Raw genomic sequence first — 26,798 nt, forward strand, 5'->3', positions numbered from 1 at the left:
TGGAAGTACTGGGGAACAGTAGCATTTCTAAAGGCAGACGACTGAGGAGGCCTAGCTTGCAGCTAACCTGCAGGCGAGATGGGAGGACAGGACTCTTTCAAGCTTAAAACACCAAGAGGCAAACACAGAGTCTGTTGTTTATAGTGACTGGTACATGGTAGATTCTCAATACATACTTGTCAAATAAATATATACATAGCCAAAACACAGCACGATTCTATGCCCTAGTGTTGGGATCCAAAGTAAATTTAATATGACCTCTACCCTAACAGAGCTTCTGATGTAATTAGATGGTTATCATTACTCACTTATTTACCATCTCATCTTTATTTGTCATCTATCATCTGAAAGTCACAGAAAGGATACAATGATGAACCTGACATTAACCATGTTAACAGAATTGATCAAATCCCTCGTTCTTATCAACTTCTATTCACCCTGTTGGCAAGGGAGTAATCCCTCCTTTGACGATTGACACTGGACAGACAAGATCAGTTTATTAATCACATATACTCACAGTCCCTGTAGGGACACCACAACCCATGCAGGTCCATGTGGACATTGCACTCAGAATAGAGTGAGCCCACAGGGGCTGTAGGAGGCAGACTTTGTAGTATTAAGAGGGTGAGGTGATCCCTGGTTCCCATGGGGGGATATGCTTGGTTTGTTTGAATAATTTCATCAACTTGTAGGAAGGTAAGACCAATTAGGTTGAGGACCAGGTGGGGTTTAGCTGGTGTGGCTGGTAGAAGAACTAGCCAGGTGTGAAAACTTTCCTGCTGGGTAGGAGGCATAACTAGCAAGGCCAGAGGAACTCATGGCTAGGCTTTTGGAGCCCAATCAGGGACAGAAATGTCAAGGCATCAGGTGAAACTTAGGTCTTACAATGCATCTCTTCCCTTCTCTTGGCCTCAGATTCTCACTTGTAAAATCAGAGGGTAGAGAACAAATGATACCAAGGTTCCTGTTCGTTTTAATTCTCATTATGGGAAGCCAGTCAAACCAGAGGTGTTTTGGTCATTTTCTGAGGCACTTGCTGTCCTGATTGTCTGCAAAGACCAGTCTATTTTGTTCATTTAGGGATATCTCAGTGAATTCAGGCTAATCTCCCAGGCTCCTCTCAAAATTTTCATGTGAAGCTGAGACATTTAATTTCCAGGGAATGGGAAGAGGGGTATATTACAACATTTAGTACAGAAGTCAGTTTTGGAATCGACAGGAAGAGCTTTTAGACAGTCCAGAAAAGAAAAGATATTTATAAACCTAAAATCAAAAATTCTTTTAAATGATGTTTATCTTTCTAAAATAAAATCTTAGCAAGAGACAATAACTATTTAGATTTTCTTCCAGAGGGAAAAATTCATTATCTCAGACAGGAGGGGATTTGTGATATTCATTAATTTCTGCAGATTAGGACTGCAGGGGAAGAGTCAAAACATCTTGATGGCTTAATGTAAAATCAAAAGGCAAAAATGTGTTTGCCTTTGACTTCCAGATCTAAATTTGCAGAATTAATGAAAATCATAAGTTTGGTTTCACACGCCTCTGATTGTTTTAAAATGAAATTATCTTCATTTAAGGAAAAGAGTTTAATTAGCATTATAATTAGAAGTCTCAAGAACAAAACATCATACCTAAGTACATGAAAACAATATGGTTAAGATACAGTAAACTGCTCTCTCTAGCGACCATAATAGTAACCATTCTTGGCTCAAGGAATATGCATCATCTGACATTTAGAAAAAAATTGAAGAAAGTAAGAATAATGGTAAAAAGCGTATGCTGCTTCACACAGGCTTCAAGATAGAAGGCTCTCCCACATGGCTACCTGTCTAGTGCCCAGTGATTTATCTCATACTCAGGCGAGGCGAGAGACTGCTATTATCAAGAAGACATTAGGGTGAAAATCAGATAAAAATGAAAACTCAGGATTTTGTAGCTTGGGCATGTATACTCCAAAAGGCAAGGTACAAAGTTAAAACAAGAATATTTTAAATTTATATTTAAATTTATCTGGCTTAAAGCATTCAGAGCACCAATATCTAGCCCTGGAAATACTGTCTTACAATAAAATAGAGTTGAATACGACATTCGTTATAACAGCAGAGTTAAACTGTAATGATAAGCATGGTAGCTTGAAGTGTCTATAACTGAGAGGGTCAGGAAGAATCGTAACAGAAAAATATAAAAAGTGGACTGCCTAAGGAAGTGTAATATATTACACTTGCAGTAATTTCTGGACTTTTCTCTCATTGAGTATAACAAAACCTGATCCCTTCATGTTTTTAAGAAACATATATTAAAATTTTTATGGCAGTTGTTTTACTTGGCTAGGACACTGCCATTTTCTTTCTTGGTAAATAAACATATTTTCTGCAGCATTAGCCATCTTATGCACTGCCTCCTTATAAATTAAATTCCATGTATTGAGGAAAGAGAAGAGAAAAAGGCATATAAAGTAGAAAGATGAACACATTTTCTTTAGTGTTTGAAATACCATGAAACACATCAAGAAAATCAAATATGGATAGCACAGTATAATTTTCAAGCACAACTGCTCTAATGTATGAGTGGTTCTTAAACCAATAGTGTCTGACATCAAAAGATATTTGTGAGACTAAAATTTACAATGCAGACAAGCCTAATTTGGAGACTCTGAGGCAGAAGGTGAAGAAAGCATATTTTTAATACATTCCACAATATCAAAAGGTCAATTATAAAATAATACAGAATCTGTAGGGAGGCATCAGAATGAATGTGTGTAACTGATCTCAGAAATACATAGTTGGTTCAAGCCTAATCATTATAGCTTTTAAAAAAGTCCATTTTGGTTGCTGACAAAGTCTTATTGCTTCTGTAGCTATATAGTTTCAGTAATGATAATAACTGCAAACATTCACTGAGTATTTAGTTCTTAGGCATTGATACTTACATGCATTATCTCATACAATCCTCCTAGCAACCACATACAACACATACTCTTATTATTTTGCTCTTACACATGAGAAATATGAGGCACAAAGCCTTTAACTTACTAAAGGTTCATGGCTAGTAAGCGGTAGAGGATGTAAATCTAGGCAGTCTGCCTCCAGAAAATGCATCATTTACCACTATACATTATTAACTAAATTACATGACTAATATAAGGTAAACTTGAACACTAGGTGATTTGTCATGTACCCAATAAGACTACAAAAAAATTTTTTTTATCAATTTGAACATATACACATTTGGGGATATAGATATAATTATCAACTGTCTAACTGCAATTTTAGCATATTATATATGTATATATAAAATCACACATTAGGCAAAGTAGTATATTCATTAGAAGTATTGCCTTTCTCCCTATTCAAACTTGTAACACAATGACAATACAGTCTAGTGGTTTAGCACAAGAAATCAGGACCCAGACAGTCTGGGTTCAAATATCAGGTCTGCAAGTTATTTACCACCCTGTTCTCAGTTTTACCAAGGGAAAAATAGAGAGTAGCTATCTCATCAGGTTGTTAGGAAAAGCAATTGAGTTCAAAGGTATGAAGTGCTTGGAGCAGTGCCTGGCACATAGTAACTATACCTAGGTGGTAGCTGTTACATTTTTCAAATGCACCTTTGGCAGGAGGGGCTCTGCCATCACTAGAGCCCAGTCCTCTGATGCTGTTTTTTACATTATTTCCCCTTCCGTCTAAGGTAGTTGAGATATAGAACTTCTACTATTATCACTGAAATTCTTATTCCAGACCACAACATCCATTCACCTAACATTAGAAATGCTATTTAAGGGAGTATGTGTGGGGGCTTCCCTGGTGGTGCAGTAGTTAAGAATCCGCCTGCCAATGCAGGGGACACAGATTCAAGCCCTGGTCCAGGAAGATCCCACATGCCGCGTAGCAACTAAGCCCGTGCGCCACAACTACCGAGCCTGTGCTCTAGAGCCCACGAGCCACAATTACGGAGCCCACGTGCCACAACTACTGAAGCCCGTGTGCCACAACTACTGAGCCCACATGCCACAACTACTGAAGCCCGTGTGCCTAGAGCCCGTGCTCCACAACAAGAGAAGCCATCGCAATGAGAAGCCCATGCACCGCAGTGAAGAGTAGCCCCTGCTCACCGCAACTAGGGAAAGCCTGTGCGCAGCAACAAAAAGACCCAACGCAGCCAAAATAAATAAATAATTTTTTTGAAAAAAGAGGGTATGTGTGAGCTCTACGATGGAAATACTTACAGTGTTGCTTTAAAAATTATCTTTAAAAGACTTTTTTTAGTAAAGCACCATGAGGCACTTGCATATTGAAGTCAAAGTCCCAAGAATAAATATTACATTAGGGTTCAATTTCATTGCCTTTTGAAAATCAGTTCTTTCCAAAAGCATCCAGTGTTGTTACAGGTAAATGTCTTCACAAAACAATAATTTATTGTTCAAAGTAAAATAATTGAAATAACAGTTGCAGAATTTGATGAGGAAACTCTTTTCTAAGGGATAAAGGATAATTTTGGGGAAATATAACTGTCATATTTGGGTTATATAATTAATATTCAGGGATAGTGAAAACAGATCTTGGGCACTTACATTGTTTTTACCATAGTTATCAGGTTTCATAGTTATTATGCGTAACTTGACACGATAAGCACACCACTGCCAAACCCCCACTCATTTGGTGCTTGTGGACATAGCTGAAAGTAGGGGAAAAGTACCTATGCTCAAACCATAATTTCCTGGCACAATTCCCTATGACATATTTTAGCATAGAACAGAAGGGAAAGAAGACAGCTCCAAGATATCAAAGCACAATTTCACTGCCATCATAAAAGGAGAGTTTTCTTGTACCTTTGTGAAGAATGTAAAAGTGTTAGTGTGTAGACTAGCGTGATTAAGAGATTAACTATTAAGAGATATTGCTCATGATTAGAATGTTCTTCCCTTTTTGTTCCAAGTTTAGTGACTGACATACTAGGTCCCAGGGAAGGACTGGGCAGCTGCTCCAAACCCACTTTATGTTCTATTATCCCTTGACCTGGTTGAGGCTTTCTACTCCTAATAAAGCCAGCTCAATGACTTTAACAGAGGTCAGCACATTTAACAAGTACTCAGTTTCCTTTAATATATTTCTCTGGAGCCTATCATGGGGGGGGGAGGCGGGGGCGTGGTGGCAGGTATAACACCAAAAAAAAAAAGTTTCCAAAAAGAAAAGCCTACCTGACTAGCCATGAAATTGACTGATATTCTCAAAATCCCCAAGCGATTTCTGCAGGATACCAAACAAACAATAAGGAAAATTTAATCATGTAACAATTTTCTTGCTTGGCTTCTCATTTGGGGCAGGGGTTGGAGAGGAAAGAAAATCCAGTAAACACAGTAATTGCTTTCAGGGACAGAAGCAGAATTTGAGTAATATCTTTATCTAACAATTCATTCCTAAGCAAGTAATTTTTAATGCTCATATTCTTGTATTCTATTCAAATTTGAGAGTAATATCTCTTTTGGACAGGAAAAAAGGGAAACATCAGGAGAAACAAGAGAGACTAGAATTTTTTCAGTAAGATCACTAAGTAGATGAAGCCATAGGTTATTGCATATTTTTGGTAACTAGAAACTCCGCTTCCTAGATAATGAAGCTTAAAGAAAGTACAACCATATAATTTATCAGCCAAACTGGAATATTTTGAAAATGAAAAGGAGACAAAATTAGTAATTATGTTGGAAAAAACAGGCATAACATAGGACAATGGGGCTGTCCCCACCAAATCAGGATATAGTCATTCCACCTAGAATTCTGCGGATTGTACCTACATCAATAAATTCTAAAATTATTTGTAAAAGGTGGTGTTAGATAGTTGCATGAGCAATTTCAGAAATTCTTTGATGGAGTAGAAAACCTCAAAGTGTAGCTGCCTGTTCCTCTCTAGCGTACACTCCTTGGTTTTTTGGCTTATGTCCTTTTGCTACTGTTATTTTTGTTTGAAGGCAAGTGTGTTTCTTGCTATCTGTTTATTTTATTTTTACTTGTTTGTTTCATGGGGGGGGGTGTTTGTATGTGTATGTGTGTTGAGAGACTCTTGCACGCTTTCACCCAGGCACTCGGTCTACTAAGTAACTCGCTCTCAAACAGTAACTAACAATTGCTGCGCCTGCGCCTTTCTGCCTCCACCGCTAACTAAACCGCCGGAAGCTTTTCCCTCTTCCCATTGGCCCGCTGCTGGACTAGTTGGTCGATACTGCGCATGCTCCATATCGTACCCTCTTTCCCCCGCCCCCCAACTCTCTCCATGGTACGCAAAGTCGCTAACACGCCTGCGCGAGCGGGCGTGCCCCGGAAGCAGTTCTTTAACCTGCTGACACGTAGCAACGGGGCTAGTACAGGGTCCTTAGTTGAGTTTGGGGGGTTACTGGAGGCTGCCGGACCTGCCGGAGCTACCACCGCCACCGCCTCCGCCGCCGCCGCCGCCTCCGCCTCCGCCTCCGCGTTTGGTGAGTGCCCAGTTAGTTCCGTGGCTCACTGTTCGGTTTCTCCCCGCACCTGGGCAGCGCGGCTTGTTGCCGCCTCTCGGCACCGCGCCCCGGTCCTTTCGCTCAGACCTTCCCTCCCTTTCGGGCCTTGCTTTGACGAGGCCCCTGCCGGAGTCTGCGCTTTTCTGGCCGGCCCAGGCCTTATTTTGCAGGAGGCTGTCAGCTGTCCAGAGGTGAGGAATCATCTTTGTTGTTGTTGATATTTTAGACCTCACGAAATCCCTCCTCCCACGTCCCTGCCCCAAACCCAAGGCATATGAGCTCCTTGAAGTGGAGGTGTCTTTTCGGGCCTCGACTTAGACTCTAGACATTTCTTTAGCACACCCCACCCCCGACCCATCTTTCAAATGCTGCCCCCCAAAATTTTAGAAGTTATTTACTGCCTTCTGAGGGTATTTGCTTAAGTAAAGTATCAGGACCGAATTCAGGGAGGACCTTGGGCATAAGCAGCCTTTGCTGTTTCTTTTTATTGCAGATTATTTGCAATGTCAGGCTTTGACAACTTAAACACGGATTTCTACCAGACAAGTTACAGCATCGATGACCAATCACAGCAGTCCTATGATTATGGAGGAAGTGGAGGACCTTATAGCAAGTAACTTTTCAACTTTGCCCGTTTACTTAGTTGAGATTGCATTGAAAGCATGTACCCCGAATGTTTGGTTCTGCCTAAGAGTGAATGTGTGAACATGTTCCGTATCAGGAACGTGACTTTTCATAATCTTTATACCTCCGGAGAGATCTGTGACACTTGTTTGGGTTGGAAGGGATTACGCTATTTAGGGTTTGGTATCTTATGCACAATTTTCAGGTGTGCCATGAGTGGAAAAATAGATTCTAGAAGAACCTTTTTCTAGTGACAGTATTTGTACATCATTTAAGATATGGATAGAAGTTTTAAGTACCTAGAAGATAGGCTGTTTAGGCCACAAGACGAGTTAAAAAGTAAAGTCTTTTGACAGCTTGTTAAGTAGCTAAATCAGTCCAACTTTCAGACTTTATCAACTGTTAACTGAAAGCACTGAGTGACACTATTGAACAGTGTAAGCTCCATACTATGAATCATCAGGTGGTTTTCATAAAGCAGCTGATAATCACTTTTATTACTCCCCACACCAAAACTTTATGATCAGTCAGTACGCACAGATTGCCAGTTACAGACTGAAGTGAGGGGGACTCAAAACCTTTCATCCACGAACTGTTGAAAAAACAAAACCAAAACTCTGTTCTTTTTATAGTCCATGGTGTTTGTGGCAAAAAACTTAAGCTTTTTACCAATCTCCTCCAGGACATCATATTCTTAGTTTCTTAGGTCCTTAAAGTTAATCTTTTCAGCCTGCCATCCAGTGAAGGCGTTTCCTATGCCAGGCCTACTTAACCTTTTTTAGATGGTCCAGGACCACTTTGAGAATCTTAGGAAAACTGTGGGCCTATTTCTGAGAAATATATGCATGCAAACACCCACAGTAATGTGCATATAATGTCTAGACAGTTTGTGTGTTAGATGTGCATCTATGGACTCTGAATTAAAAACCTAATGAAGATTGTCCCAGGTTGAGGGCATGGAAAGGGTGCATATCCAATCTGAGAGAAACATTAGTACTAGAATGTGTTTGAATTAATAAATCTGAATGAAAGTGCCCAAGAATTTAAAAAAGCAAAAATCAAATTCAGCCCCACAGTATCATCTGTCTTGTATAGGCTATACTTTTTACAAAACAAAACTCCTTGAATCTGCTTATTTTTTGATACATTCTAAAGCTTCCCCCCACCTAAAATTCAACACATTGGACAATGGGAGTGAACATGTAAATAATGCTGTCTGTGAACCACTTTTTTTCTTTCTTTTAAATTCTCAATTACATGTCATTGAAGATTTATCTCTTTTATCAGTTAATCGGGCAGAATTGGAAAAGTCATGTTGAGAAATTTCCACTCATTTATATACTTAAATATGTGTTTCTTGTGATTGTTCAGTGTATGACAGGGCAGATGAATATAAGATTGGTCAGGGTGCTGCAACAGGGTTTTGGAAAACCTGTCTCTGTATGTGGGCCTGTTTTTAACCAAATGATATTGATGTTTGGACTCAACAGAATTATTCCATTTAGATTGCAGCCTCCTAGCTTTATCTGTCTCTGCCTTTCCTATGTTTCTTTCTTTCTGTCCATGTTTGCATCTCTTAAAGGTGTGACTTATCTTTTCTTTACACTTAGCATCTCACTTCAGTTCTCCACAGAGCAGAATATCTAAAGATATTCTTGGTAACTATTCTCACAATTCCGTTACAACCAAATCGTGTACCACTAAGCATTGCTTCTGTACTAATGAAAAAGTTTCATTCCAAGTGCTTATATAAACATTACTGCCAGTTAATGAATGTGAGTTTATAGATGCTGCTTAGGAAAATAAGAAGCCTAATGTGTTAGCAGTAATGACTGGGTTTCTGAACTTTATATATAAAAAAAAATTGAACTTCTCTATATGTACCTATATGTATTGTTTCTGCACCCTAGTGACATTTTTATGTCCATGTCAGTTTATCAAATAACATTTTGTTTGTTACGCCAACTTGGTAACAAGGATCAGCTAACTTTTATCTCTCTATTGATGAAAATCTAGGTTCACATAGCATCTGACTTGGATTGTCTTCACATTTGACTTGACTTACTATTAGTCCCTAGTTCTACATTTGCCCTATGAAGTCAGCTTTAACATTTTGTATAATTTCCACTCTGGGTACTGTACATTCATACATTCATACAACAAAAAATAAACCCAAATAGTAAAAGGTCGTTTGATGTCAATCTGTCATATTGGACAGGTTCCACATTGTATTCTAGATATGCCTATAAAATTGGTATAGTAATACCAATTACATATTTTTTAAAGTCTTGAAAGCTAGTATTTTTTCATCTTCCGAAATAGCTAATAACACCTTTATGGACTATGTAAGGGTTTTGATGAACTTAAGTAGTCAACCCAGTATATTAAGACGCTTTTTGTCTTTGTTGTTGATACTGAGTGCTTCTGAGAGTATTGGTTTACATCTGCTGCTTTTCCTGCTGTAAAAGTGTTGATTTAGACTATAAAGGTCATGTCTACCATGCGGTGTTTTAGTTTAAAACCAACAGGAGTGAGTCAGGAATTTTCCTGAGCAGATCCTGCCAGAAAAGAAAAATTGTAAAATTCCACGGTGTTGTCTTTGTCACCTTATATCCTGAAGAAGGAATGATGGTGCCACCTTTAAAGCTCTTATTTGTTTGCAGTGTTTCTTTTCCTTACATGAAATTTATGGGTCTGCATCAGTGTTTCTGAAGTGTGGCCTGCAGACCCAGAGGGTTCTTGAGACCTTTCAGGAAGACGTTAAGGTCAAAACTATTTTTGTAAAAATTCTAAGATGTTACATACCTTTTTAGGTGTGTTGAGATTTGCACTGATGTTGCAGAAGTAATGACTGGTAGAACTGCTGTTACCCAAATATGAGGCAGGACAATGGCATCAAATTGTTCTAGTAATCGTTGTATTCTTCATCACACACTTGTTGGGGGGGGGGGATGGGGGGAATCATTTTCACTTAAGGGTGCCCTTGATGAAGCTGTAAGAATTACTGTTTTATTAAATGCTGATCTTGACAACACACATTTTTAGAAAAGTCTGTGTGACAAAGTGGGAAACAGTCCTCAAGCACTTCTGCTTCATACTGAAGTACAATGATTATCTCTAGGAAAAGCCCGTGTACAATTTGAGTCACAAGTTGATTCAGCCAGTTTTTTGTGGAAACCATTTTTATTGGAAAGAACATCTGACAAACTATGGTTATTCAGACTTGAAAAATTTCTCAAAAATGAGTGAAGTGACCTGTTACTTCAAGGAAAACAATTGACAGTATGTGTGGCCAAAGATCAATTTCAAGTTTTCAGGCAAAAATGAGGATTTTGGAAAACTTGTATCCATCATTGTGAACTTGTCAGCTTCCCAATTATTAACCATTTTCTGATGAGATCAGTGGTGATGTTAACAAATCTGATTTTTAAAATTTATATATATATTTTATATTAAGTGTGTCAATATTTGGAAGAGCTGCATAATTCATACTAATATTTTCTAAATGGCCAATGCATGGTGTTACAAAATCATACATGAATAATAAAGGATCCAATTAAAGTATAAGACAGATCAGTTTATTCTAATACAACAGAGTTCATTAGCATTGTTTCTATTTCCATGTTGCAAGTTAAGTTTAAAAAACTACCACTTTGCTTTGCATTTTGATGTATCAAAAAGAATATTCGCTCTATGCACGCAGGAAGATGAAGATGGCCGAACAGGTGACCAAGTCAGTGCTGTTCGTGTGTCTGGGTAACATCTGTCAATCACCCATTGCAGAAGCGGTTTTCAGGAAACCTGTAACAGATCAAAACATTTCAGATACTTGGGTCATTGACAGTGGCGCTGTTTCTGACTGGAACGTGGGCCGGTCACCAGATCCAAGAGCTGTGAGCTGCCTAACAAATCATGGCATTAACACAGCGCATAAAGCAAGACAGGTTACCAAAGAAGACTTTGCCACTTTTGATTATATACAACGTGTGGATGAAAACAACCTGAGAGATTTGAATAGGAAAAGTAATCAAGTTGAAAACTGCAGAGTGAAAATTGAACTACTTGGGAGCTACAATCCACAGAAACAACTCATGATTGAAGATCCTTATTATGGTAACGACACTGACTTTGAGACTGTCTACCAGCAGTGTGTGCGGTGCTGCAGAGCCTTCCTGGAGAAGGTTTGCTGACCTGGGTCCAGTCCTGCTGTGGCCCAGGCTCATCCCACAGGCCCGCATTCTCAGTCAGGTGTCACAGTGTCACCATTCCCTAGCCAAGGCTGCAGCCCTTTCTTCAGTTAACTCACTGTTTCTTACCTTAAAAAATAATTGTAGATGGAAATCGGTTGTTGTGTTTGGCGGAAGAATAAATAAAAATTTTTGATTTAGACAGTTTATGGGGTAAGTGTTCTTAGACTAGTTGAACCTCCCACTTTGCCCCAGTTACAGAAATAGTGTGGAACAAACAAAATAGTAGAGCAGCAAAATAGAACATAATGAAGTAAAACGTCACTGTAAGGCCTATCAGCATCTGAGCCCATTGGCACTTCCAAGAATCTGCACTACCTCTTCCCTCTGTGTGGATGGGGCCCCTGCCCTGCACTCCCTCTTGATGTCAGGGCCTGGTCCAGTGATGTTGGCAAGAAGTGTTCATATATGCGCAGGGTGCACACTTCTGCATTTACAGGACAGGAAGGAAGAAGATTCGTGGGATTAATCTTCAGCACCTTCACTCCTTAGTTTGTGTCTGTCTAGTTGATTTCACACGGAAGTCAGCTTAAGTGTTCCCGTTTGAACCACTTTGCCTCTGGAAATGTAATTATGTCCGGGAAGAAGGACACTTGTGTGCTGGTTTACCTTAGGGTCAGTTTGGGGATGGTGTCTGCTTTTACATGCATGTAATTAACCTGAATGTCAAATTTAGATCAGCTTAGGTGGGAAAAAAATAATAAGTGGGAAAAAGTCCTTTTATGTTGGAATGCTTAAATATTGATATGTTAAGTATTCTTTTATCAGTGCTTAGTTTATAGGCAAATATAGGTAATTTCTGTGCACTTGGAGATAGCTGATCTAAAATTCACGTGAATATATGTCAGAAAAGATTGTTTTCAAATAAACTGGGGAAATTACAAAAATACAACTAAGGTAAAAAAAAAGAATATTCATGATAATCTGGAAAGGTTATTAAAATACTCTTTTCCAACTACAGGTCTGCAACACTAGATTTTCTTCAAATACTTCAACTAAAACAGTATATCACAACAGAATGAGTGCAGAAGCAGATATAAGAATTTGCAGCTGTCTTATATGAAGCCAGACATTAATGAGATTGACAAAAATAGAATACGGTGCCACTTTTCTCAGTAATTTTTTCAAATAATTTTTTCATAAAAATGTTTATGCTAACATGTAATGGATTTATTGTTACTTTAAATGAATTAATAAGTATTTAAACATTTCTGTTTTAATTTCTAAAATAATAAATATTGATAGATATAACCCACATAAAAAAATTTAGGAGTTCTCAATAATAAATTTTAAGAATATAATGGGTTCTAAGATCAAAGACTTTGAGAACCACAGGTTTATGTCATTCTTGTTTTTTCTATTGCATACACATTGATATTCTCTCTCTTGCTGTCTTTGGAGAGAGAGAGTATAAAATGCAGTTTGTTTATGCAGATTGTAGAAACCTCCATATGGAGCTTTTCTAGCTCTTTCATAAACTCCAAGGTGGGTTTATGATGCATCCTAACAGAGATCAACACAATAGCATATTTTACTAAATCAGAAAATGTGAGTTCTTGTCCTAATTCAACCAGCTAGCCCTGTGGAAACTCTGTGTGTGTGTGTGTGTGTGTGTGTGTGTGTTTGTGTGTGTGTGTGAGAGAGAGAGAGAGAGAGAGAGAGAGAGAATAGTAATCAAGATACTTGCATACCAGAATGACTGGGGAAATGCATGTATAGAAAAAGATATTATGGCTGTCTCTGTCAGGTAGGATTTGAGGGTAATTTTTTACTACAGTTGTTAAAAGAGCTGGCTATTGGAATTAAAAAGTCTAGTTTTGAATCCTGGCACCACCATGGACAAATCATTTTAACCCAAATATGTTTCCACATTTTTGTAATGGAGAGGATGATAAAATTGACCTCCTAAAGAATTGTAGAGAGAATAATGTGAGATAATTCACATTAAAGACTTAGTGTTTCACACAGTAATATTCAAAAGGCTATTATTTATGTTTTTGGAAATTTTCAGTAGTTAATATATACCCATGTATTACATATGACATTTTAGAATTAATGAATTTCAACAAGTAATAATTATACAGGATTTTTAAAGGTGCAAAGGTACAAAAGTTTATAACCTGAAAATTAAGTCTTTTACTTCTCCTGTCTCTGGGTCCCTTTACCTATATAATGGTGTATATAATGTACGTGTATATATATATATACACACATGCACATAGATATGCATACATATTCTAAAAAGCATAGTCACAGTGGGTGCATATGGTATATACTATTCTGAATATTAGATTTTTTCTTCCCCACTGAATATTTCTTGATTATCATTTCTTATGAGTACAGACAAAACTGCCTCACACCTTTAAAAAGGTGCAGAGTAGTCTGTGCCTATATCACAGTGTAGTTACTGATAGCTGTATATATTTTGTTTTGGTTTCTACTTTTTGCTATTAAAATAATGCTGTAGCGAATTCTATATTTTATAGCTAGAAAAATAAATAGTATTTTTTCAAGCATGTATTGGACTAGCGTGGTAAGTCATGAGAATGAGAGCTATGTGTAGTTGAAACTTCACCTTTGATTTGCTTTTAATCAAGATGTTCAGTTAATTTAAAAATTAGATTTAATTTTAAAATCTCAATAATGAGGTCATCAGATTTTTTATATTTTTCAAAAGGGAATTATAAATTTTTAAAGATAATTAGACTAAAAGATCTCTAAGGCTTCTCAGCTCTCATTTTTAAAGTAACTTACTTTTACAATAGTTACTTTACTTCTTTATTTCTTACCATTGATAGATAAGTCATATTTTTCTGGAACATAGTAAAACAGGTCTTTAAAAGGTATTGCTTCAATATCCTTCTGTTCCCTGTTGTTTTCATGACTAAAAAAGCCATGGTAAGGTTTCCTTCTAAAATGCAAGATTTGTTATAGTACATAGCAAAGGAGACAATAGGTATACAATTACTTTGAAAAATTAAAAGCAGTATTTAGATGCAAGGTGTGCTAATAATGTTTGTATATTCAGAAAGCTTTCACAAAAAAGAAGCTTGATTTTTTTCCACTTTTTGAAATTGATGGTTGTTCTTAAAGAGATTTACCCACTTGCAAAAAATAACATACTACAGAGAATAAAGAAGAATGATTTTATACTCATTCATTCTCATGGAGAGATCTGAGTTATAGTAGAAAATTAACGTAACATGCAGTACAAAGTCTGTCATCCTGAGTTTTTATTCATAGTCTTGGGCATAAATTTTATTTCACAACTATCTTTATGTATGCTCACTAAAGGGGAAAGTACAAGAAAACGTTCACGTTTTCATTTGTTGACCTGATGTTTAAAAGCTTAATAGTTTGTGAAATGCTTAAGCACTGCATGAGTGAGTTTTAGCATCATCAGGAAAATTCTCTATAAAATACAGACAACTTATTGTAGATAATCAGCTTGATCTTAGTAATTAATTTCAACCACCGTTTATAAAAACTGGCAAAGAGATATCCTGAGAATTGCATGACTAAGATTTTCTGCCTGTCGGGAATATCAGTTTGGGGCGTTGACATAATTCTGAGAAATGTAACTTACTTTTATTGTAGACAGTATGCTGGCTATGACTACTCGCACCAAGGCCGGTTTGTCCCTCCAGACATGGTGCAGCCACAACAGCCGTACACCGGGCAGATTTTCCAGCCAGCTCAGGCGTATACTCCAACTACGCCTCAGCCATTCTATGGAAACAACTTTGAGGATGAGCCACCTTTATTAGAAGGTACGATTGGTTGCAACACTTGATAGTACTCTATAGTACCCCGCTGGTCAGTGAAAATAAATCTTAGTTTGGAGAAGTTACTCTTTTCTTTAAAAGAATAATACTGTAGAAAACAGTTTTCTACTAAAGGGACTCATTTTGAACAGAGTATATATGAAACCACATTGAGCCAGGAGGACCAGATTTTTAGTAGATCTTTATAAAGTGATAATAAAGTATGTCAGTGTATGAGCAGAGTAACTTTTACTTCAGATTATTATTGAAATTCTGTCAGTGGAAGAAATGAGAGGAAATAGCGTGGTATTGATTATTCTGCATGGAAATAAGCTGACAGAGCTAGTAACATCACTGAAAAGTATGGTGTTTTTCAAACACAAAAAGCAGTAGTTCTAAAGTGTTTCTTGTTTTTTTGATCAGATACGCTTTGAAAGTCTAGTGAAAGCTATGCATACTCTCCTCAGAAAAAGGCACACACATGCAGAGAGACGTAGTTTTGTATACATTTTCACAGGGACAGGGACTCCAGTGTTCCTGAAGCCTCAGGTATAGAGTCCCTTACTGTTAACACTGTCCATATATTCTTTGCTATGCAGACATAGCAGAGTGTCTGTTTCATCATGTCCATATCTGTTTCTAACATCAGACCAGAAATTGGATATTTGTGGAATAAACACCATAATCAGTAAAGACTGATATTGAGGACTCACCAAAATAATATCATCTGATATTGCTAGATCACGCTTTTGATATTGGTGGTTTCATTTTTTCTCCTGTTACAACATAGATTCTGGTAAACTAAAAGTATATCACAAATCCTGATTGACTTCCTTATTTTCTTTTTCTTTAGAATTAGGTATCAATTTTGATCACATCTGGCAAAAAACGCTCACAGTGTTACACCCATTAAAAGTAGCAGATGGCAGCATCATGAATGAGACTGATTTGGCAGGACCAATGGTTTTTTGCCTTGCTTTTGGAGCCACATTGTTACTGGTAAGATGTTAGTTGCAACTCTCAGTGTGAGATTAAATGTTCCACCAAGAGCCTTTATTGAGACTCTGCTTATACAATCAGGTCTTTGATGTGTCTTAAATAGTATTGAGTTGTTTGAATTTGTACCTATTCATTACTTCTCCTTTGATAATAGATATAGTGTATTTAGAAATCATTTCTTGTTTCACTAAGTGCTTCAGTTATTAGGGAAAAAATATTAATAAATATCGTATGGCTTTAGTCCCTCATCAAAAGTCCTTCCTTTCAAAAACTGGCAAAACTTTTAGCTTATTGCTCTTTTCTAAAATTTCATCATTGGGTGGTGTTTTGTTGTAGCAATGCTGGTCTTCTATATATTATTTTAACATTTAATGAACTGAAACATTAAAGGCAACAGGTTTTAGTCCCTATCTCCCATCTCCCTAAGAATGTTAAAGCATATTGAAAATGAAAATTTGTAAAGATAATTATTACTGTTTGTTTTATTTTATGTTGTTTCTGAATTAGAAGAGGTAAATGACATAATGGATCGAAGATGGACTTTTTAGTCAGAAAAACTGGGCATGAACTCAGTGCTCCTACTCCACCCTTGAGCAAAGTCATTTCATCCTTCACCTCCCTCTCATAGATAATACTATGCTTCCCACCTAACAAGTTTGTTTTGGAGATCAAGCAAGACAGGTTATGTGAGAACACTTTGAAAAGTTTAAAGCACTGTATAAGTATAAGGTTTTATTATTACTATATGAGTGCATTAGTGAACTCAGCTGAGCCCTTTTAAACTTCTACACTCTTACTCAAGTATTTACAAACAAATATTGATTCTAACAAAAATCCCAAGGATTTTGCTATTTAATGTAATCTGTGGAGACATTCTCCCAATTGACTTTTATATGTCAAACATCTGACAAACCAGGAACTTTTTAAAGGCTTCTCTGTGGACTGATTTTAGTGATAGTATAACCTGAATACAACGTTTGTTCACATAGCTGGACTAAGAATACTAACTGCAATTAAGCTAACATTCACTGCCCTAAGCCCTAAGACTGTTCAGTGCTGTCTTTTATAAGAGCAGAATCTTTAAGGTTTGTGTTTGTTTGTTTGTTTGTCAGAGAACTGTATAAAGCAGCCAACAATTTGGAAAAACAAAGAAGAAAATATATTCCATTATATTCCTCTTGCCCAGTTATTAACCACTTTTCTTTTCTCCTCCCCTCCTCACAGAACCCTGGCTTCCTGCTTATCCTGGCTTCCTTTCTCCTAATTCCTCTAACACCCATGTAAAATGAATAATGAGATTATTTCTGCTGTTAAAAAGATTATAGCTACATCTGCCAATGAGAATAAATTGCTTCAGGGCAATTTTGATGGAATTTGGGTACTTTCAAGTGATACTAGCTACTATCCAAACATCTGAACAGCTTTCCATCTTGTCTCTGTAGTTTATTTGCTTAAAATCAGCCAGATTTCTTTTTAGAAATCTACTTTAGGTGATCATACCATGATTTTATATCTTTGTTGAATTCTATGCCAAGCTCAAATGGTAACTAGAAAATGAAAAAACAATATCTGTGTGTTGGGAGGTGGATATTTTAAAACTTCTTAAGAAGGATATAAAAGCCAGCCTGCTCACTGTTTTACTTCTCTGTATAAAAGAATAGGTACCTTTGTGGATTTTAATGCTCACTAATTGTATATCTTCTGTGAGTGCCATTTCAGGTGAAAGAAGCCAAAAATAACTATTTTGCCCTTAACCTGTAATCTTTTCTTTACCCATAGGCTGGCAAAATCCAGTTTGGCTATGTATATGGGATCAGTGCAATTGGATGCCTAGGAATGTTTTGTTTATTAAACTTAATGAGTATGACTGGTGTTTCCTTTGGTTGTGTGGCAAGTGTCCTTGGATATTGTCTTCTTCCCATGATCCTGCTTTCCAGCTTTGCAGTGATATTTTCTTTGCAGTAAGTGCTGGTCTTTATTTTGGGGGTTGATTGACTAATTCTGTGTAATAGGATTTACCTCACCATCAGTTTGAGATAAATCACTGATTCAACAACATATTAGATAGTGCCTCTTATATGTGAGGACTGTGTTTTATATTTCTCAGTGATGAATAATGGAAGTGAGAACAAGTTTAAAAATCTTTTATACCATCTCTCTTTTACCTATGATAGAGAATTTAGTTTTTTGCGTACTTAGCAGTGTCCATAAACAAATTGAACAGTGGTGATTGTTAACTTAAATACTGCATGGAAAAGGTCAAGTTGTTTAGAATTATACTTACCCTCTCTTTGATATTTTTTATACCATATCTGACTTCTTAAAGATATCGGGCAGGGCTTCCCTGGTGGCGCAGTGGTTGAGAGTCCGCCTGCCGATTCAGGGGACACGGGTTTGTGCCCCGGGCCGGGAAGATCCCACGTGCCATGGAGCGGCTGGGCCCGTGAACCATGGCCGCTGAGCCTGTGCGTCCGGAGCCTGTGCTCCGCAAAGGGAGAGGCCACAAACAGTGAGAGGCCTGCGTACCACAAAAAAAAAAAAAAAAAAAAAAAAAAAAAGATATCGGGCATATGCTAAGTGGATGAATAATAAACACATATTCTCTCTTTAGCAGCTTTTTAACTAAAAATGGAGCATTCTTTTTATGGAAGAGGCTGTTACTAGCCTACCGTGTTCTCAGATGTACACAGCTTTAAATATGTGTTATTTTAAAATAATATTTTAGGTAAGGTTAAAAATAAAGGTATAGGGCTTCCCTGGTGGCACCGTGGTTGGGAGTCCGCCTGCCGACGCAGGGGACGCGGGTTCGTGCCCCAGTCCGGGAACATCTCACATGCCGCGAAGCGGCTGGGTCCGTGAGCCATGGCCGCTGAGCCTGCGCGTCTGGAGCCTGTGCTCCTCAGTGGGAGAGGCCACAACGGTGGGAGGCCCGCGTACCGAAAAAAATAAAAAAATATATAAAAATAAAATTAAAAATAAAGGTATAAGTACAGCTAATAAAATTGCTTCTCATGGCCAGTGCACAGATGCTCTCTCAACAGTTCAAGCTCCTCCTTGTGGCTAGTGCTGGACGACCAAAGATTGAGCTTTGTTACACTTTGAAAATGAAAGTTTTGGAGAAGAGTATATATCACCTATTTGGTAGTAGAGATTTGGCAGGATGATGGCCTCACAGTGTCCCTGCCTCACTCTTCTCATTTGTTAAGATTGATACATTTACATTCAAATTTTACACACAGTATTTTCTACTGAAACAGCGTTTTCCCACCGGAGTTAGTTTTGCAACCGGGGGACACTTGGCAATGTCTGGAGACAATTTTCAGTTGTGAAAAACTGTGGGAGGCATGGATGCTCCTGGTATTTTATGGCTGGAGGCCAGGATGCTGCGTAACTTCCTAACGATGGACAGATACACCCTCACAGCAAAAGCGCGTCCACCCCAAATGTCAGTGCTGCCAAGGCTGAGAAATTGTGCTTGATTAAGGAGCAAGATGTGTTATAGATGAGCTTTTTATCACATGAAATAATGGAATTCACTGTGAGGTACATTTCAGCATTTGAAAAACATCTTGATTATTTCTGCGGATATCTACATGTGGATTTTTAAGTGCTTTTTTAAAACTTATTCTTATGTAACTAATCTCATCTACTGTTCTCTCCCCTCCCCCTGTTTTCCTTGTCGGCTACAGAGGAATGGTAGGAATCATTCTCACTGCTGGAATTATTGGATGGTGTAGTTTTTCTGCTTCCAAAATTTTTTATTTCTGCATTAGCCATGGAAGGACAGCAACTTCTAGTAGCATATCCTTGTGCTTTGCTATACGGAGTCTTTGCCCTAATTTCTGTTTTTTGAACTGAATTTATCTCGGATGTGGACATCATTGGGCCAAATAGCAAAAAGGACTTTGAACTCTTAAATCGGACCAGCAAAGTGCTACAAGTACAACTCTCGTGCAGATCTGATGTTTGACTCTTGGAGCAATGGAAGTAAATACGTATCTTTTGTTCATTTTTATAGAATTTTTGAATACTATATTGGATTTACCTGCAGTATGACTAGGTTTAAATGTTTGTGCTAATACAAATAAGAAGTGCTATTTCTTTCGTGTTCCTGCAGCCTTAGAAAAACAGCTCTTCTCCTTGCTAACTATATATTATGATGTTTATGATGGATTTTTATCAACTGTGGGAAACTAACCACAGAGATAATAATCTTTCTTAAAAACAACCCATAATAAAGAAGACATAAGACTTATTGGAGAAATATTTTCCAAGGAGTTAGGAAATAAAAATTACCTGTATTCTCAAGTCAGGTGCAGTTGAAGCAAAAAAGTGATCCCAATGTAAAGTTTTATGAGTTTGCACTTCAAAAGTTTGACAGTCCTCTAAATTATCTCATGGAATTTTAGCTAAATTCAGTGATACAAGTAGTTCACAGTCTACCTTATTGTAGATGTGAAATGTGAACATCTCTTCAGATACTAGCATTAACTAAACCACAGTGACCTAGACTCTGCATTAATGCTCATAATTGGATCTCCATGTTTCCCGGGAAAAAGAAAATCACTAACCTTTTTTGCGAAGAATATTTAAAATGTCACAGTTTCAGTATTGCAGTTTCAGTGTAAAGTACATTTGATGCTTATTAATTAAAATTTTCCCAGTTGATTTAAAGTGTGTTGTTGAGTTTACTTTTGCTAACCCACTGTTCTCGGTGTTCCATTTTCTTTAGGGTCTGGTTTTGACTTGTATTCCCAATTTATTTTAAGCTTTAAGAATAGTGGTCATCTAGTATAGAATCAAAAAATGAGATTAAACAAAAAGTAGTTTGCTTTGAGTTACATTATTTCCTTGTATTGAATTTATTTGGTTAATATTGTCATGTTCTCTTGTCAGAAAGTCTGAAAGAAAATACCATATCTTGATGGTTGGCTTTTTCTGGAGCCAGATTCTGATTTTGGACAAAGCTCAGTTATGAGAAAGGTGCCATACTGGGAGGGAAAATGTTGCTCTTTTTTTTTTTTTTTTTAAGAGGAGGCTTTCAGACTAAATAAAAAGAAATGCCACGCTGACATATTCATGGTTTTTTTTTAGAGCTAGTGTTCAACCATAAAAGGTTAAAATAATAAAACATACTTCTTACAAGAAGATCATGATTTCTGATCTCTAGAATTACATAAATTTGTTTTCCTTCATTAATATTTAATCTTCTGGAGGAACGTACTCACTAGTAATTAGCTATTGGCTGGGTTTTTAAACTTACCAAATTGTTTTAGAATATTTTTTATTATAATCCTTGGATAGTATCTTTTTTGCCTTTTTCAATTCATTTTATAAGCGTAAACAATTCTTCCTAAGGTAAATGTAATGGGTGCCTTCTTTAATATCCAGTTCTTCCTAATGAAAAGGGTAGATGATGCTTTGGGAATTAAAATCTCCCTCTGTTAGTTAGACTTAAGACCATTAATCTTCAGCTAAATTCCCCAAATGGATCAAACTGTTTTCTTATTTTTTTGCCTCCACCCCCAACAAAATAATTTTTAGTTTAAATCAATAATGTAGAGATTTTTGTTGTTAGTTGTCTTTTATTTAACCCCAAAATGATTAGTTGTAAAACTATTTTATATTCTGTCAGAACAGGTATACAGTGGAATTGCCTTTGATATAAGAGTTCTCAAGCTTGCTTGTTTACATGAAGAGTCATGCGTAACCAAAATTTCCCTTTTATAAAACTCTCTAATCAAAATGCAGTATATGTAGCCATATTTGTGCATACTTTAAAAACGGACATAACTGTGTCCTCAGAAATACGATGTGGTAATGTTTTTCTCTAGCATCGGAATAGCTTTCTGCTTTTTCAGCTAAGTACCAGGAAGAGCATATGGTTTGCTTTTAGGTCCATTTTATACCCAAACCATGCATGTACCTTTAAGTACTGGAGATGCTCTCAGCATCACTAAAAGCTTACCCAGTGACTGTCTCTGAGTAAAACTCTTTGTGAGTGGACTTTTCAGGTTCACTCACTCAAGCGAGTGTGTTTATGCAAGCATGTATGCCAAAGACATGCAGTTGATTTTACATATAGTATAAATGTATATTTTACAACTTTGCTGTAATACGTTTACCAGTGGGTGTTTTCAAGAGCTGTATAAGAAAGCTTATAGAAATAGGCATTCTTTTGCCAGATAAAGTTATGCAGATAATGAAAAATGCTGTAAATCTTTAAACACTGTCCTTACAAACTGGTCATCCAATCAAAGAGAATTTTTTTAAATGTATCTAATGATTTGACTTGGGGTGGGATCTAAGTACTATGCATATGACATTTTGCAACTATAATAGGCATTGCTCAACTCAAAAGTGAGGACAGTTATCTCTGTAATGTTATAGGATACTCAGACCCAGTCATGAAGAATTATGGGAAATCAAGATGACATTTGGAGATCTGCCTGTTGTCATATAGAGCATATCTAATGTAATGACTTGAACAATTTGCTTAACTTGCCGTGTGGGAGAAAAAATTATATATGACACAGTGCTTAGCCTGTTGTAAAGTTGTGCCAAAAGTTTTCCAAAGAAACGTTAACTCGGTATAGATCATCACATGAAGAGTACTTACCAAAGAACAGCACTGGGCCTTCCTTCAAGACTTTAGCTAGAGCAAGCTTCCTACCCAAACAGTAGCCCCAAGTGAAATCTGTCCTCGCAAAGTATCCACTGATTCATTCTGTAGTGTCAAATTCCAAATCACCAAATGAAATCAATTATTGTAAATCTCAATTTATTTGGAAATGAAAGCTTAAGTTATTCCTCAAGCAATGTATTTGTATCTTAATAATATGCTTGTTTTCAAAGTAACTTTAAGAATGAAGCATTTAGTAGTAGGCAAAAACACAAGTACTTTTTTAGTCACAGTAGTTAATGAGAGTTTCTTGTTTTCTTTTTAGGATGTATTTAGGATTTGGGGGAAGGAGTGGCAATAACAAGATTATCAGGGTCTATTGGAAATGCCCTAAGGAAAAATTGGTTCATGTGCTTTAATGAGTAGATAAGTATGATCTGTCATTAGCTTGTCAAGCATACAGTGTTGACTTTCAAACATCTTAAAGCCTGTCCTCACCACTTTCTCCACAATCTAGGCTGTTATTACTTGACACCACCAATGAAGAAATCACTGATTTTTAATCAGTTCTACTTCTGCCACCATCCAAATTATTGAAGTTTGAATTTTAGTGCATTAGTAGTAGTACTTGAATTTCAATAAGTTACTTTGTTCATGAATAAATACCCAGTTTGTAACTGGGCAGTACGTAAAAACAAACATTAAATATTAAATTACTGATTTCTAGAGATTGGCAGATTACCTAGTCAAGTGTTTTATATTATTGTATTCTATTATCTTGGAATGGTGACCATAAAACCTGAAGAATGAAGTCAAGACAGTGTGTAGTTCTGACTTTTGCATCACAGATAGGAATATTTCTTCCTGTGCATGAAGTTCCTAGTCTAGTTAATAAAGAACATTACCTGCTGATGGAGCACAATGTCCTGTGTTTGTGCAAATAAATTAAAAAGATTACGTATGCAAATGAGGACTAATTAAATACAGAGTTCTCCTAATTTAAAAGCACAAATACTTCCTTGAGCACATTAGGTTCTAAAAATCGGATATTACATTTTTCATGAGTTTTATTAGGCTTACCTTGCATATATAATTTTTTATTTTTTCTGAAACTACCACTAAATATGGTGATAGCTTGTAGGGTGATGAATTACGTATTAAGGTGTTATAATCGCTTTTCAACACTTGCAGCACAAAAGAAATTTTAAATATGAGAAAACGAAGTACTCATAAACATTTAAGATGCTTGTAAATTTGTACCTAGTTGGCCTACTCTGATTCTCTTAAAAATAGAGAAAACAACATGGTTATTTCATTTTTTTCCCCAGGTAATTACAGTTCAAACGAATGTCTTTGTAAAATTTAATGACACATTTGCTTGTAGGTTTCAGTTTTGTGATTTTTTTTTTTTTTTTTTTTTTTTTTTTTTTTGCGGTACGCGGGCCTCTCACTGTTGTGGCCTCTCCCGTTGCGGAGCACAGGCTCCAGACGCGCAGGCTCAGCGGCCATGGCTCACGGGCCCAGCCGCTCCGCGGCATGTGGGATCTTCCCAGACCGGGGCACGAACCCGTGTCCCCTGCATTGGCAGGTGAACTCTCAACCACTGCGCCACCAGGGAAGCCCCCAGTTTTGTGATTTTTGATAATATTATAGGACTTGGTAGCGTCTTTCTCTAGGCAGTCAGTGATCCTAAAAGCCCTATTATTTTAGTGCTTGCTTCGGCAGCACATATACTAAAATTGGAGCAATACAGAGATTACCGGGGCCCCTGCAAAAGGATGACACGCAAATTGTGAAGCGTTCCATATTTTTAAGACCTAAATGTAAGGCCAGACACTACAAAAGTCTTAGAGGAAAACATAGGCAGAACACTCTGTGACATAAATCACAGCAAGATCCTTTTTGACCCACCTCCTAGAGAAATGGAAATAAAAACAAAATAAACAAATGGGACCTAATGAAACTTAAAAGCCTTTGCACAGCAAAGGAAACCATAAACAAGACCAAAGACAACCCTCAGAATGGGAGAAAATATTTGCAAATGAAGCAACTGACAAAGGATTAATCTCCAAAATTTACAACCAGCTCATGCAGCTCAGTATCAAAAAAACAAACAACCCAATCCAAAAATGGGCAGAAGACCTAAATAGACATTTCTCCAAAGAAGATATACAGACTGCCAACAAACACATGAAAGAATGCTCAACATCATTAATCATTAGAGAAATGCAAATCAAAAGTACAATGAGTTATCACCTCACACCTGTCAGAATGGCCATCATCAAAAAATCTAGAAACAATAAATGCTGGAGAGGGTGTGGAGAAAAGGGAACCCTCTTGCACTGTTGGTGGGAATGTAAATTGATACAGCCAGTATGGAGAACAGTATGGAGGTTCCCTAAAAAACGAAAAATAGAACTACTGTATGACCCAGCAATCCCACTACTGGGCATATACCCTGAGAAAACCATAATTCAAAAAGAGTCATATAGGGCTTCCCTGGTGGCGCAGTGGTTGAGAGTCCGCCTGCCGAGGCAGGGGACACGGGTTCGTGCCCCGGTGTGGGAGGATCCCACATGCCGCGGAGCGGCTGGGCCCGTGAGCCATGGCCGCTGAGCCTGCGCGTCCGGAGCCTGTTGCTCCGCAACGGGAGAGGCCACAACAGTGAGAGGCCCGCGTACCGCAAAAAAAAAAAAAAAAAAAGAGTCATATACCACAATGTTCATTGCAGCTCTATTTACAATAGCTAGCACCTGGAAGCAACCTAAGTGTCCATTGACAGATGAATGGATAAAGAAGATGTGGCACATATATACAATGGAATATTACTCAGTCATAAAAAGAAACAAAATTGAGTTATTTGTAGTGAGGTGGATGGACCTATAGTCTGTTATACAGAGTGAAGTAAGAAAAAGAAAAGCAAATACTGTATACTAACACATATATGGAATCTAAAAAAAAAAAAATGGTTTTGAAGAACCTAGCAGCAGGACAGGAATGAAGATGCAGACATAGAGAATGGACTTGAGGACACAGGGAGGGGGAAGGGTAAGCTGGGATGAAGTGAGAGAGTGGCATGGACATACATACACTACCAAATGTAAAATAGCTAGTGGGAAGCAGCCACATAGCACAGGGAGATCAGCTCGGTGCTTTGTGTCCACCTAGAGGGGTTGGGATAGGGAGGGTGGGAGGCAGATGCAAGAGGGAGGAGATATGGGGATACATGTATATGTATAGCTGATTCATTTTGTTATACCGCAGAAACTAACACACCACTGTAAAGCAATTATACTCCAATAAAGATGTTAAAAATTATAAAAGCCCTATTTTATATATTTTAATTTTCAAAATGGGAATGTTTTTATTTCCTTTTATGATTACATATCATTATAGTAAAAAGTAATATTTCTCTTCAGCAGTAAATAGGAATGTATTATTGATAAGATGTTTCAACGTGGATGACCCTTGAAAATATGCTAAGTAAAAAAAAAAAGCCGGATGTGAAAGACCACATATCATATGATTCCATTTATATGAATTTCTGGGAAAGACAAATCTCTAGAGATAAATCAGTAATTGCCTGGAGGTGAGGTGGGGATTGACTGCAAACGGGCAGGATGGAACTTCTTGAATGATGATGGTCGTGCAACTGTGTTTATTAAAATCATTAAAGTGTACACTTAAAATGAGTAGATTTCATGATATGTAAATTATGTCAATAAATTCTTTTTAAAGCATGGGGAGAGAATGGGAGGAAGAACAAACTGCTGGAACATCTGTATTTTTAGAGTTCAAGAGAAGAGTTTTAGGATGGACTTTAATAGAGGGAAAAACAATATAGTACTTTTGCCCAGAGAAAACAAAATGAAGTAAAACTGCCCTCAACTCAGATTTCACTCCCCACACAACTCCCTTCAAATAGATTGGTGTGCATTTTATCAGACCATACACACAGGTTCCCTCTTCCCCTCCCCCTTTCCCCCAGTGGCTCCTATACATATGAATACACACATACATGTGCCTTGTTTTAGAATTAAAATTCATAA

General features: G+C 37.3%; 2 protein-coding genes and 1 non-coding gene across 3 annotated transcripts; all 3 read left to right on the top strand.

Annotated features, from left to right (window-relative positions):
- Nucleotides 1–6,335: 6,335 nt before the first annotated feature.
- Nucleotides 6,336–20,801, top strand: YIPF5 (Yip1 domain family member 5). Its single transcript, XM_032628485.1, is given in 7 exon segments — nucleotides 6,336–6,472; nucleotides 6,987–7,106; nucleotides 14,962–15,134; nucleotides 15,982–16,127; nucleotides 17,907–18,088; nucleotides 19,817–19,883; nucleotides 19,885–20,801. Coding segments are annotated over 6 exon segments (774 nt in total). The 5' UTR covers nucleotides 6,336–6,472; nucleotides 6,987–6,996; the 3' UTR covers nucleotides 19,981–20,801.
- On the top strand, nucleotides 10,070–12,907 carry LOC116751968 (low molecular weight phosphotyrosine protein phosphatase-like). The gene has a single exon (XM_032628486.1). It carries the CDS (start codon nucleotides 10,786–10,788, stop codon nucleotides 11,305–11,307), a length of 522 nt encoding a protein of 173 aa, XP_032484377.1. The 5' UTR covers nucleotides 10,070–10,785; the 3' UTR covers nucleotides 11,308–12,907.
- A 3,657-nt stretch (nucleotides 20,802–24,458) lies between the features above and the next one.
- LOC116752379 lies at nucleotides 24,459–24,561 on the top strand. Its single transcript, XR_004349461.1, has one exon. It is a non-coding gene; the product is annotated as a U6 spliceosomal RNA (small nuclear RNA).
- Nucleotides 24,562–26,798: the final 2,237 nt, after the last annotated feature.

This window comes from Phocoena sinus, chromosome 3 (genome assembly GCF_008692025.1).
Source record: "Phocoena sinus isolate mPhoSin1 chromosome 3, mPhoSin1.pri, whole genome shotgun sequence".
Classification (NCBI taxonomy): domain Eukaryota; kingdom Metazoa; phylum Chordata; class Mammalia; order Artiodactyla; family Phocoenidae; genus Phocoena; species Phocoena sinus.

Bases quoted from the DNA above. Each gene is read 5' to 3' on its own strand.
- LOC116751968 (XM_032628486.1), top strand. From the start codon at position 10,786: ATGTATCAAAAAGAATATTCGCTCTATGCACGCAGGAAGATGAAGATG.